Below are 14578 nucleotides of genomic sequence, written 5' to 3' on the forward strand. Positions count from 1 at the left end.
AGAATCCCCAATTGGGGGACAGGGGGATGGGAGTTAGAATGGAGACCATTTGGGAGGAGAGGTTAGGGAGAATAATCAGTGTTTACTATGTTACAGGTGCTTTACAAATATCACATGTATATATTATATATATTATCACATTTTCTATATGTATATACACACAACTCTTGGAGGTAGGTGCTATTTTACATTTGAAGAAATCGAGGCAGGCAGAGGTTAAGTGACTCGTCTAGGATCACATTGGCAATCTAAATGTCTTAGGCCCAATTTGACCTCGGGACATCTAATTGCAGACCCAGAGTTCTATCCACTGTGTCCCCAAGCTGACTCAATGGAAAGGGAAACAGTATTTGTCATGACAGATCAGCTGGTCAGAAGATGGGCAATGGAGATTGCTATATTATCACTACATCTCTGCAGGAGAGCACTTTGCCCAAACAAAGGGTCTAATAAATTCTTGCCTCAAAAGGTAAAAGGGCTTATATTCTGGGCCTCAGAATGACAACAAACCAGCTGTAATTTAAGACAGCAGCCTTGGGAGGGGATTATCATCCTCAGTGATTGCCATGGAGAGTGGACAACAGGACACCATCTGATTTGGGCAGGGTTGATAGGATTCATGCCCTAAGATTCCACAGGGGAAGTTTTACCCAGAGGAATACTCCAATAAGAAGCTTGGATAAATTCTGATGAAGAGGACCTGCCAAGAACAGTGTGACTGTAGTTTGAGTTATAAGAGATGAAAGGATCAAGTTACTAAAGATAAAGCAAAAATGTAACCCAATACAATTAAGAACTGAAGCTCAGAATGGGCCAAGGCTGGGAATGGAGGCTGACAACCAAAAAAACCTCTAAGATGAATTGGGACTACAAAGATAACTTCTCACTCATAACCAAACAAGATAACCTCTTATGACATAACCTGCACAGTATTTACAAACAGCTATTACACTTTTGTATCTATACTCCTTAGGAAGTTTTTAGACAAAACCCAAATTTTTCTGCAACATCCATTTTTGATAGTTGTGCTGCCTGGGGCCAATTCAACTCCTCTCATGATCGCCCATTACTTTGGAATAGTCAAGCATCCCTAAAATTCTTTTAAATTTTAATAATTGCCTTTATTTCTGCAAAGGTTATTTTCCACATCATCTCTAACAATTTTAAGCACTGGGGAGAAAAAGTTGAGCAAAACAAAAGGGAAAATTGGATCTTGCAAACCAAGGTAGTGTTCCGTACCCATGCTTCCCCTCCTCTGCAAAGAGGAAGCACAGTTTGTCAGCTCTCTCCAGAGGCTGAGCATGGTCATCATATAGTGTTTTGTCCTTTTTTTTTCCATTACTGTAATCGTTCTGCATATTCTTCCTGGTGCTGCTTGCTTCAATCTATAATAGTTTACCCAAATCTGCCATGCTTCTCTGAATTTTTCTTAGAGCAATAATATTCCATCACAACTTAGTCAATATTGAATTAATTGGTGTCTCGGTATCTTAAGTGCTGTCAGGGATAATTTGTTCTATGCTTTTTCTCACTTCCTTGAGGGTATATAATAGAGAAGGATCTCTGGGCAAGAGGGTATAAAGAGTTCAATCACTCCCCAAACACATACCAAAATTCCAAAGTGATTCATAGCTCCTCTGATCAGAACTTCTACTGAATAGGTTAAAACCTCAGTTTTTGACTTGTTTTCAGTGATTTAGAGTTTTTCATATATTTGCTAATAGCTAACTTTTGTCAGCCAGGCTCTGCACTAAGCACTTTATAAGTATCTCATTTGATCCCCACAACCCTGGGGAGTAGAGGCTAGTATGATCCCCGATATTTGCAATTTTGGGGAGAACTTTTATTACTATTCCATTGAAATTTCCTCTAAAATTTTTTTGAATAAGTTGACATTTTTATTGACACTATAATTTTTTTCCAGTATCCCTTTTCCCTCTTCCAGAGTCATTCTATTTAATAGTATTTTTAAGGACCAAAAAGGGGGAAAAGAAAATTGATCAATACATTTAAAAAGTCTGAAAAGTATGCACAATATGTTAAACTCAAAGACCTTCTGCAAAAGATTGGGATAAGGGTGCCTTCTAGCTCTTTTTTGGATAGCTCCAAAGAGCTATACTACTTATTTGAAATTTCACATTTGAAATTTCATATTCTTTTCATTGTTGTAGTCATTGTGTATACTGTTCTTGGTTTTATTTCCCTCCTTTTATAGCCAAACATGACTGTGATATTAGTCTCAACCTCTCCACTTAATTGAAATTGCTTTCTCCAAGATTATAAATAACCTAATTGCCAGATCTAAGAGCTTTTTCTCAATCTTCTTTCTTGACCTTTCTATAGTCTTGGACATTGACTACTATGTTTTGGTGACACTGTCTCTTCCCTCCTGGATCTCCTGTCTGTTTCTCACTATCCTTTGTTGAATCAGCATCCATGTCCTGTCCCTAATATGTGAATGAAACTCAAGACCATGCCCTGTGCTCTCCTCTTTACACTTTCTTAGTAACCTACTCAGCTGTCATGGATTTAATGATCACTCTATCCCAATTACTCTCTATGCATTCAGTCCTTAATTCCAGCCCCACTTTACCACTTGCTAGAATTTTCTCTTGGATGTCCCATCAGTTTAAACAAAAAGGAACCTTTTCCTCAAATCCCAACCCCCATGTCTGGAATGCTCTAAACTTATCTTTGTCTTTTTGCAAATCCTAGCTCTCCCAAGTCTCACCTCAACTCAAGGCATTTCCTGATTCAAACCGGAATCCTCCCCACCCCTACCCCATTCCCAAAGAGGCAACCAGTGGTTGGTGCTTTCCCCCACCTCCCTTCTCCTTTGTATTTGCTTCATACATACTAAAGAAATATGTATGCATCATACATTTCCATATATTAATTTACTTTTCTGTATATGTATTCCCCTGTAAACTACCTCTTCCCAGGATGGAAGCTCCTTGAGAGCAGGGATTGTTGATTTGTGTGTTTGTATCCTTTAAATCTAACACATTTAACATATTTAATAAATGTTTGTTGAATTAAATGGAATGAAACATCCTTAACTCCTTCATCTAGTCCTAGCAAAGCATGGTCTCCAGTCCTCCACCACTTTGGTTTATCTGTCTCAGAATGAAGTCCAGTTTGTCCTCTCACCTCTCAGGCAGTCCTCATTCCAAGCAGTTTTCTATACCAATCTTTTGAATATCTGTCCATTGTTCATGTACTTTCTGGGCTAAGTATTCCAAGTTCATTCAAATTGATCCTTATATGGTTTCAAGGCACTCTACCATTCTGGAACTCTCTCCTTATCATTGTCCTTCCAGACTAACCCATGGCACCTGTCAGTCCCCTATACTAAAATGTAACATTCAGAATAGGAAACAATACTTCAAAAAGGGAAACATTATCTCATGGCCTGTGCAGGGTAAAAGTACAGGACTTTCACCTTACTAAACTTGAATGCTAGTCATCTGTTACTTATTTGTATGACTTTGGACTTGAGTTTCCTTGTATATAAAATAAAGGAGATGGGGTTCAATTTTCTTCCAGATCTAATGTTTTTTTAAAATTTTTATTAAATGTTTCATTGAAAACAGCATGCACTGAATAACAACATAACCAAGTAAACTTGTATAGAAACAATTTGATTTCAATATATGATTCAATTTCATGACAAGTTTTCTATCACTATACATTCCCATCAAGATTCTTTGTCCATTCGTTGCATTCCCTTTTCCTTAAATATTAATAGGGTGCAATTGGTCCTTCTGTTTCTCCTTTTTTCATTTTACATCATTTCATTAGGTCCTCTCAGATTTCTATTTCTTCTTGTCAGTTAATTACAATATTCCTTCTTGGGCAGCTAGGTGGCGCAGTGGGCAGAGTGCCAAGCCTAGAGTAAGGAAGACTCTATCTTCCTCAAGTGTGGCCTCAAACACTTCCTAGCTGTGTGGGCAAGTCACAACTCTGCCTCAGTTTCCTCATCTGTAAAATGAACCAGAGAAGGAAGTGGTAAACTACTCCAGAGTCTCTACCAAGAAAACTTCAAATGGGGTCATGAGTTCAACAATACTGAAAAACTGAACAATAAAATTTCCTGTTACTGTTGAGGGTATGATCACCCTATCTTCATTCAGGTCTGAAATTTGAGCCCTCAACTCTCTCTCTTGGTCCCCATAGCCAACCAGTTGTCAAGTTTTATCTTTTCTGCCTTCCTGACATTACTCATATGTTCCCTTTTCTTCTCCGACACAGCCACCACTTTGATGCAATCCCTCATCACAAAACACCTGGATGACTAAGAGTCTTCTGATTAGTCTCCTTGCCTCAAACCTCTCCCCACTCCAACCTATCCTCCATTCATTGGTTAAATTCATCTTCCTAAATTGCAAGCATGACTATATCACCCTTCACCCCAGAAGCTCCCAATCATTTCCAGGATCAAATAGAATACCCTCTTGTTTGACTTTTAGAGTCCTTCATGGTCTGACCCCTTCTCATCTTATCTTCTAACATTTCATTCCCTCTTAATCCAGTGACACTTGACCTCTTTAGTATTTCTCACACAGGACCCTTCTGACTCTGAATGTTCTCATTGGTTGACTCTCATGCCAGGAACTCCCTTCTTCCTCATCCTGGCTGCCCTAGCTTCCAAGTTTCAACTGAAGTTCCATCCTGTGCTCAATCTTAGTGCTTTTGCTTTGAGATTATGCCCAATTTACCCTCCATATAGTTTATTTCATAGTTGCTTGCATGTCTGTTCCCTCTTTAGACTGTGAGCTCCTTGTGAACAGAAATTTGTCTTTTGCCTTATTTTGTATCCTCATCTCTTGTATCTCCTGGCACATAATAGGCAGTTAAAAAATTTTTATAAACCGACTAGACAAATTGTTCTCTAGGCATTCTTTTATATTGCAAAATTGATTTTTTAAAAACCACAGTCAAACTTCGCATTTGTCATTATCAAAATTTATAATCTTATTAAATTTGAACCCACATAACCTGTCAAAAATTTTCAATCTTTTCTCTTTATGTGTTAGCTTCATGTCATCCAGCAATCCAATAATTATGTCATCTTATATGTGACTTTAATCAAATCACTGAAAAAAAAAGAAGTTTTATAGCTCAAGTCCAAACCCTGATTCCCTTTCCAAGGTGAAATTGAAGAAAAAAATGAACAAAGTTGATGTCCAAGTATAGGAGACCTGGGGACTGGTATCTAGTACTGAAGTGACCCTCTACAGTTATCTCTATATCTTGGGGGTTAGTAGTGTGACACCCCTGAAATCTGGACAAGCTGCACAAATTTTTTTACTTTTCCTTTGTACCAGGGAAGTTTGTTTACAATATCTTAGTGTAAAATTTAGGATTAAGTATTTGTTCATAGGCTCTTCATGTGTCATCTTCAATTCCATAAAACTCCCCCAAAATTCCCATTTAATTTCTTTTTTGTTGTTGTTACTTTTTGCAAGACAATGGGATCTGACTTGCCCAAGATCACACAGCTAGGTAATTATTAAGTTTCTAAGGCCACATTTGAACTCAGGTCCTCCTGACTCCAAGTCAGTGCTCTATCCACTGCTGCCCCCCCATTTAATTTCTTATGACAATCCATGATATATCAAAACCAGGACAGGAAAAGTTGCAATGTGTATAGTCTTTCTATTTATTTCTATTTTCAATTAATTGCAGAGGAACTACTGATTGCCTTGCATCCAGAGTCATCTCTGGTCATCCTGATTCATATCTGACCATTGGACCCAGATGGCTCTGGAGAAGAAAGTGAGGCTGGTGACTTAGCATGGCATCCCTCTCACTCAAATCCAACTCATGGGCTTGTTATGGTATCACCTCCCTGATGTCATATTCTTTTTCGAAAATGAAGGACAAATGTTACTCAAATTGAGATTATCCTCCATAATCTTTGAGGTCCCTTCTCATTCATAAATTTGGAGATTATCACTCCATATGTTCATTTTCCATTGGGGGAAATGTTGGGAGGACAGAATTTTGCAGATATTCCAGAACCACCTTCTAGGTTGCCATGATATTGTACAGAGACATTCTAGGGCAGAATTGCTGAACTGAAATGGAAGCTTCCCCTATCCAACTAAATCTAGAAGGGACACATTGTCATTTATTCCTTCTCTGTAAATCAGTTTTATGAGGCAATACTGCTTAGATTTTTCCACATCCTTCTTCATGTTTTACAAATGGATTTGTGCTTTAGACCTGGCTTACTCTCTAGTTTTGTGAACTGAGGCAATTTTCTGGGCTTTTTGGACCTCTTTGATATGGTAACTAAGTTGTATAGGCTGAATTTTTGTAAGAAATGGTAAAGATCCATTAATTATCAGTAATAAGTCAATGTCTTTATTAATTTTTAATTTTTTGGTGTCAACGCCTTCAATTCAATAAGCATTTTTCAAGTATCTACTGTGAGCTAGGCATCTTGCTTGGTGCTGGAAATAGAAAGGCAAAAGTGAAACAAATCTATTTTCTGTTGGGGGAAAATAGCATATTTGGGACAAGTAGGTGGCACAGTGAATAGAGCGCCAGGCCTGGGGTCAGGAAGTCTTATCTTCCTGACTTCATATCTGGCCTCAGATCCTTACTAGCTGTATGCGAATCATTTAATCCTGTTTGCCTTGGTTTCCTCATCTTTAAAATGAACTGGAGAAGGAAATGGCAAAACAGTCCACTATCTTTGCCAGGAAAACTCCAAATGAAGTCATAAAGAGTTGGATACAACTGAAATAACCGAACAGCAACAAAGTAAATATAAGATACAAAGCAATTTGGGAGAGAAAATGAGAGAACTAACAATGGAATGGGATCTATTATAGCAGATAGCACTGAAGCAGAGCCTTGAAAGGTTAGGGATGGGGCAGCTAAATAGCACAGTGGCTAGAGCACTGGTCCTTGGCTTAGGAAGACCTGAATTAAAATTTAGACTCAGACATTTGCTAGCTGAGTGATCCTGGTTTGCCTCACAAAAAAAAAAAAAAAGAAGAAGAGAAGGATGTTAGGTAGGGAAGAAGAGGGGAAATTTTCCAAGCATGGAGAAATAGCTTGTTTAAAGGAACACAAGTAGAAAATTGGGTGAGAGGATAGCATGCATGGAAGACAGTTTGTTCAAAGATACACATGTGATTGGGAGGTGGGATGGTAAGCCTGGGAGTCAGCTTGTTAAAAGGTACACATGTTGGAGACTGGGTGATGGGATAGCGTGTATTGGGGATAGCCTGTTCAGAGGTACACATATGGGAGACTGAGTAATGGGATGGCATGCTTGGGGGACAGCAGGAAGATTAGTTTGATTGAAATGTAGTATGATAAAGGAGAATAAGGTCTAAAAAGGTCTATTTGAGCCAGATTCTGAAGGACCTAAAATGCTAATCACAAACTTTTACCTTAGAGGCATAGATAGCCACTGGAGCTCCTTGAGCTTTGGAGTGACAAGATCAATTTTAGGTCTCAATCTCCTAACCCCCACTAGTACTATTTGATGGAGTCCCTACTTCATCTCTCCTCAGGGTTCTAGTTGTGTCGCAGAAGGGAGGCAGGTTTTAATACTGTTATTCACAAGCCTTCATCTAGTATGTTTCATCCAATATCAATCAGCCATTAAAATCTCTTCCATTATCATTTGACTCTTATGGCATAACTTCCATGATGTGATGTTCTTCTTCAAGAATGAAAGACAGGGCGACTAGGTGGCACAGTGGATAGAGCACCAGCCCTGGAGTCAGGAGTACCTGAGTTCAGACACTTGATAATTACCTAGCTGTGTGGCCTTGGGCAAGCCACTTAACCCCATTTGCCTTGCAAAAACCTTAAAAAAAAAAGAATGAAAGACAAACATCATCATCTTATTAACCCTCACATCAAGCCTGGGAGGCAAGTGCTATAACATTTAGAAATGAGAAAATGGAAGGAATTAAAGTACAAAAACTTCACAACCAGTTCTTGAGGAAAGTAGACTCAAACTTGAGGGGATGCTAATAAATGTTCAATAGGTCTAGTTCACTTCTGGGTGTGACATAACCAGTGGATAAATTATGTGGCTTGTAGGAATGATGTCCCATTCAATTCCCTCATGGCTTGGGCCAAGCATATTGTTTAGAGTTGACCCCTCTTCATACTCGGCTGCTGCAGCTACCAAAAATTTCTGCTATGGACTCTAATCCCTGGACTCCTGATTGCTCTCTCAACTGTTAAAAGCTTACAGGAGCCTGGCTTATTATGTCCCCAATAATCATTCAGCTAGGACCAAGAAAGAATATACCCAACAGACAGAACTGGAGCAGATCCATCCATGTGTTCATAGCCACATGGTGGCTAGGATAGGTTGCTGAAACCATTGCTACTACATTTTACTCTCTTCCCTTCCCCAATCCCTCCCTGCCCAAACTTGAAGGCTTAAAGTAGTTTTCCTTCTCATTAGAAAACTATCAGGAAAATGAGAATTCTTTATGGTCCTTGGAATCTTTTTTATACACATTCAATTCTGGCTTGGCAGCAAGTTAAAAAGTTTTCCATCACTACTCAGTGAAGTCAATAGGAAATTGTCATAAGGTACCTGTTTATCCTCTGAATTAGGAAAGGGAAAAGACCCCTCCATTACACATTTCTAGAAAAAGAATCACCAGTGCCTGCTCTCAAGGAGCTCACAGTCTAATGGGAGAGATAAACTGTTCAATCAAGTCATATACAGGGTAAATTGGTTTCAACAGAGGGAAGGCATTAAAATTAAGGAGGATCAGGAAACACTTCCTGTAAAATGTGGAAGTTTAACTGAGACTTCATAGAATCTAGGAAAGCCAGGAGGCAGAGATGAGTAGGGAGAAAATAGCAGTCTTGGATGATAGTAAGTGAAAACAGGTAGAATCAGGAGATGGAGTGTCTTGGTGGAGGAATGGGAAGGAGGCCAGAGTCACTGAATATCCAGATACACAGAAAGGAGTAAGTAGTAAGGATACTGGAAAGGTTGGTGAGTACCAGGCTATGAAGGGCTTAATGGAGAATTTTGTATTTGATGCTAGAGGTACTAGTAAACCACTGAATGATCTGGAAGGGAGAAGTGTCATCTGGATTTTTTCCAGCTCAGCAGAACCCACCTTGTACCTTTTAAGAATCCAGTATCAATGCCATGCCATGACAAGGCTGGTAGAGGACCAACAACAGTTATGTTAGAATGTGCATTAGAGAGGTGAAAATAATGGTGAGATCAAAGAGGGAAGATCTTTGTTATTGAGAGGGAGGCAATCTAGGAAATCTTCCTGAAGGAAGCAATATTTAAGTTTAGTTTTAAAGAATGGGTAGGGGAGCAGCTAGGTAGCACAGTGGAATGAGTACTACCCCTAAAGTCAGGAGGACCTGGGTTCAAATCCAGTCTCAGACATTATCTGTGTGAGATGGGCAAGTTATCTAATCCCAATTGCCTCAAAAAAAAAAAGAGAATGAATAGGAATTTGCTAAGGGAAGAGGCATACTAGAAGGGCAAATAAAGCACAGGAAAAGTGAATGCTCTTATGGGGCAGAGGATAGACCACACAGGGAAATTCCCAATTACTCAATTCTCCCCTGGGAGCAGAAGTAGGTAGACTATCCTGTGAGGAGTTGGGCCACGGTTCTCTATGCCCTCTGTCTTCAATGACCTTTGACCTCAGGTCTCAGTGGTGGACAAGGCCAAAATTCCTTCACCAGGGGCCAGAAGGCTTTCCACAGGACAGGCATTTGAGAGCAGAGAGTACCCCCACCACGATGCTCCTCTGCTTGGTTGCGATTCAAGTCCCCTATGCAAGTCCAGGTGCTGTTGAGTGCCACACACCACTTGGCATGGTCATGGGTGGCATTGAAGGGAGGTACAGTTGAGTCAGGGAAGGCTAATTCATGCACATTTAACACATGGAAAGGGCCAGAACAGCTGGAGGGCAGTACATCCCTTACTCTGGGCCAGAACTGGACAAACAGGTCACTGCTCAGAGCTGTGGTCAACCAACCCGAGTATAGGTCTGTGGGAGACAACATCTAGTTAAGGTCTGAGAGAATTGAGTTCCCCTACCCCAAACTGGCCCAAACACTAAAAATCTCTCTAAAATTTCCTTTTCTGCATCTATCAAAGGTCTGAATGGCCCCTATGGGGTGGGGATGACTACTTTCTCTACCCAACCTAGTCCTTACCATCTTGGAAGTCATTAAACTTGGCAAAGCTCCAGAAGATAGTTCCAGCTTTTGAAGTGAGGGCTACACTTCGATTCCAGGGACCACGGTCCACATGGTGGCCTTGGGCAGCATGTTTTAGCTCCGGCATGTCTTGGGCAAAGATTCCATCTATCCTGTAGTCATATACCTGGGGATAGGTATAAGTCAGCTGTTTGCCTGAAGGATACCCAGAGGGTAGAAAAGAGAACAACAGGTCAATTGCCTCCATACTACCAGAGATCAGCCCCTTTTGAGTACACAGACCCATATGCCCTACCCCAACAGGCTCACCAATCTCTTGGAACTGGTTATAAGTGAAGGTGACACAGAATAGGGTCTGTCCATTGATCTTGGCTGAAGAGGGCCAGCTATAGGATGAGTTAGCATGTGGGGGGAAGTGAGGGACACTGTGAACCAGCCAGATGCCTGACTCCTTGTTCAGAAGAAGCACACCTAAAACAAAGAGGAGGAAAACTCAGGAAAGATGGAGGGGCCAGAGCTCCTGAGGTCCTATAAGCTGATGGGAAGGATGAGGGAAATTACTTGATTGAAAGTCTTCAGCCCAGCCCAGACACTTTCAGGAAGGAAAGGTGAGCCCAGATTGGACACAGTTGGGGAGTAGCATGGGTCACAAGGAAAGTGAGGAGGTCAGCCTAGGCTCAGGAATATAGGGAGAAGGTCACTAAAAGTTCTGAAAGGTCACTAAAGGACTGAAAATAGAGTCATACATCAATCCCAGACTGAGTCTCACCCTTGGTGTGTCCTCGATTGGTGGTATCAGGGCCTCCATTACCTGAGGGTGGCTGGTCATTGTACAATAGGTAAGCCAGCTTAAAAGGAAGTATAGAGCAAACATGAGCAACGTACTACTGTGCTCATCATAGACTCACCTCCCTCCAGTGTTTGGCCCAGGCCCTTACCTCACTCAGATTGCCTCGGTATAGCTGATTCATGGTCTGTCCCACAGCCCCCTGGGTGCTATTAATGGATGTGGCACCCTTTTGCCAGCCCCCACTGTTCTCATCTAGATACATGTAGTTGAGTCCTTTCAAAGAATTAGTCAGGGCTGGAAGCTTGTAGGTGACGAACCTGGGGAAGAAAGAGGGAGGGAGGAAGAAAAGGAGCTGGGCAATAGGGAAGACATGAGAGAAGACCGGTCTGTGTCTAGGGTGGTACTGAAGAATTTAAATCTAATAGAAGCTAACTAAATATCTTATTTTACATATAGAAAAATTTGAGGTTTATAGAGGCAGGGCTCAAATCCAAGTCCTATTTTTTCTTCTTTTGCAAGGCAATGGGGTTAAGTGGCTTGCCCAAGGCCACACAGTTAGGTAATTATTAAGTGTCTGAAGCCAGATTTGAACTCAGGCACTCCTGATTCCAGGGCCAGCGCTTTATCCCCTGCGCCACCTCCCGGCCCCCAAACCCAAGTCCTAATGCCAAATCCAGAACTCTTTTCAGAGCCAGCCATGGACCTAAGGTTCCATATCCTAAAAGACCTCCTCCAGCACCCTACCCTAAACCTTCCATCTACCATCACATCAGAGGGACAGACCAGAAAGAGGGAAGGTAGGCACAAGCAGTGGAAAAGATGGAAAGATATTGACTGTGGTTAGGGCCAGATGGAGGGATGTGTGTATGAGTCTGTGTCTGTGTCTGTGTCTGTGTCTGTGTCTGTGTCTGTGTCTGTGTCTGTGTCTGTGTCTGTGTCTGTGTCTGTGTCTGACCATTAGAATTGTAGAAAAGCAGAGCTACCTTGCACGATCATAGATTTCAAACTGAAAAGGACCTTGGTGGTCATTTATTCAATCTCCTCATTTAACACAAGGGGAAACTGAGGCCCAGAGACCAGGAGGGTCTTGCCCAACAACATCCACAAAAATAATTTTCAGCTCTAACTCTCCAAACTCCAACTCAGCCTGCTGCTCTCTCCAGATGAAACCTAGAGGGGGTGAGGGAGAAGGAAGAATTCGGGGGAGCCTCTCACTCACCAGTCCACAGGCTGTCCAGAGTCTCCATAGCAGGAGATGGCAGTGGCAGCAGGCAGGAGCCCTGCCAGGAGCAGGAGGGTGGTCATGGGCTTGGGTGCTATCGGCGGGATCCCCCCAGTGGAACAGGGCCGGAGGATCCGCGCGCCGGCGGCGGGCCCGGGAGGCTCAGCAGCGTGTCTGGGGGAGCAGGGACAGCCCCGGAACCGAGAACTGATCACGAGACTCTAGAAATCGCCCCCCACTCCCCCAGCCCCCCCGAATTCTCAGTTCCCTAAATCACGTCGGACGCTCCCAGTCACCGGAGTTAAAACTCTCGGCCCCCCGGGACCCCGTTTCCCCAGGCCCGGGAGCCTTCCACCCGGGCAGGCAGCAAGGGGAGAAGTTGCATCTTTCCGGGGCCAGCTGCCAGCCCCCCATCCCCGCCCCGACTGGACTGGCCCGCCCACTGCACTCTCCAGCTAGTTTCCTCCCCAGCTAGACTATCCCTCTCTACCCGGCGTCTTCTGCTGTTCCCTCCGTAAGATGGGATGCCCACTCCCTGCGGGCCCCCTGCCGGATCTGCTGCCAGGATCCAGCTAGGGAACATTTCTGCCCTTCTGGGGTTGGGACTCTGGGGCCCGGGATCGCCTCCTAAAGCCTCCTAAGCCTGGGGTGGAAAGTTGGTCTTTGGCCAGACCTCTTAAAGCTTGGGGAAACTCTCGCGATGGGTGTCATGTGGGAATCTTTTCTCAGCTGGGAGGAGTGGCTCTTTGGGACTTTGTAAAGGGAAGAGGGAGTTTCGTTATCCCTCCCTCCGCACCCTCCTCGGGGGGTCCCCTAGCTGGGGCCTACCCCATCTGCAGTGGTTCGTATTGCCTTCCCTGTCCCGCGCTTCATGACCCCCTTTGGGCTGCTGGCTTGTTTGTCTTTGACAAAGAGACTGGAGTAGCTTGTCTTTTCCTGCTCCGGCACATTTTACCGATGAGGAAACTGGGACAGTGACTCCCAGGCACTGGCAAGTGTCTGAGGCCAGATCTCAATACAGGTTTTCCAGACTCCAGGCCCAGTGCCAGATCCACTGAACCAGCTAGTAGAAGACTCCATGCCTGGTAGGCCCCCCACCATCTTGTTCCCACCCTACCTTTCTTGCTTTATCACAAATCCTTCTCCAATGTAAGGGAGAAGAGAAATTCCTTGAATTTGGAATCAAAAGCCTGGAACTTAAGTTGTGTCTCTGCTACTTACAAGCCATGTAAGATGGCACAGGGGATATAACCTCATAGGGTCCTAGAATTTTGAGCTAGATGGAGCCTTTATAGGTCATTTTATCTCATTTTATAGAAAATATAACAAATATGCCTAAAAATGCCTAAAAAAATAACATGATTTGTCCAGGACTACACAGGCGACTAAGTTTTATTTGAACTCAGATCTTAGGATGTCATCAAATACAATGTTGACTTTCCCAAATACACCACACTTCCTCAGCTGAAGATACTTTTGAGGAAGTAGCAAAATTGCTGAACACCAAAACTATCACAAATTATGAAGTCAGCTCTACAACAATGCCATAGATAAAATGAAAAAGCAAGTAGTTCCTGTCCCATTAACAATCAGCTAGGCTCTCAACTTCTCATCTATTATTAGTGGTTTTTCCTACTACTGAAATTTTTTCCCCCAATTACATGGAAAGATAGCGTTCAATATTCATCTTTTTTGTAAGCTTTAGAGTTCTACATTTTTTACCATTTTCCCTTCTCTCCCCTCCCCCCCAGGCAGTGAGTAATCTGAGAAAGGTTGTACAGGCACAATCATGTTTAACATATTTCCACATTACTTAGTAATAATGAATTGAAATGAGCTAAGGTTTTTCTGTCCCTAACCACCAATCCATGGGGTCTGTCCTTCATTTCCAGGATGGCCTAAGGACAAACAGGTAAGGACTTTGGGAGTGAGCTCCTCAGTATTAATTAAGCATTGTGTTGAGTTGGGGGGAGGGCCAGCTAGGTGGTGTAGTGGATAGAGCACCAGCCCTGGAATCAAGACTACCTGAGTTCAAATTGGGTCTCAGACACTTAATAATTACCCAGCTGTGTGACCTTGGGCAAGTCACTTAACCCCATTGCCTTACAAAAAAAAAAGAAAAGAGTTGGGGGAAAATAAAAAAAGTGGAAAAAAAAAGATAGTTTCTACTTTCAAGGAACTCAGAGTCCTATGGTGGAGAAAAACATGTAAATAGCTATGTTTAAAAAGACAGGCTCTTTGTTGATTTCTGTTAAAAATGGCTCTCTCTTGAGATTTCACTCAGTACCCACCCATTTTTTCTATATGATTTTGGGTAAATCACTTACCTTCTCCTTAGTCTCCTTAAGCTGAACCTCTTCCAACTGACCCAACATTTGAGA

At 42.4% G+C, this 14578-nt stretch overlaps 1 protein-coding gene across 1 annotated transcript; it reads right to left on the bottom strand.

Moving 5' to 3' along the window:
* Window positions 1-3586: 3586 nt before the first annotated feature.
* DNASE2 (deoxyribonuclease 2, lysosomal) lies at window positions 3587-12859 on the bottom strand. The gene is made up of 7 exons (XM_074203520.1): window positions 12688-12859; window positions 12195-12371; window positions 11124-11292; window positions 10955-11033; window positions 10495-10656; window positions 10183-10380; window positions 3587-10013 (listed from the first exon to the last, which is right to left on the bottom strand). The coding sequence occupies exons 2-7, from the start codon at window positions 12278-12280 to the stop codon at window positions 9649-9651; spliced, it is 1059 nt and encodes a 352-aa protein (XP_074059621.1). The 5' UTR covers window positions 12281-12371; window positions 12688-12859; the 3' UTR covers window positions 3587-9648.
* Window positions 12860-14578: the final 1719 nt, after the last annotated feature.

The sequence above is a fragment of the Macrotis lagotis genome, chromosome X (assembly GCF_037893015.1).
Source record: "Macrotis lagotis isolate mMagLag1 chromosome X, bilby.v1.9.chrom.fasta, whole genome shotgun sequence".
Classification (NCBI taxonomy): Eukaryota; Metazoa; Chordata; class Mammalia; order Peramelemorphia; family Peramelidae; genus Macrotis; species Macrotis lagotis.

Excerpts from the sequence above, each read along its gene's own strand:
- DNASE2 (XM_074203520.1), bottom strand. The coding sequence starts at position 12,280 with ATGACCACCCTCCTGCTCCTGGCAGGGCTCCTGCCTGCTGCCACTGCC. Across the intron at positions 10,657-10,954 it reads CAATCGAGGACACACCAAGG|GTGTGCTTCTTCTGAACAAG; the intron begins GTGAGACTCAGT and ends TCTTTGTTTTAG. Across the intron at positions 10,014-10,182 it reads GTTTAATGACTTCCAAGATG|ACCTATACTCGGGTTGGTTG; the intron begins GTAAGGACTAGG and ends TGTCTCCCACAG.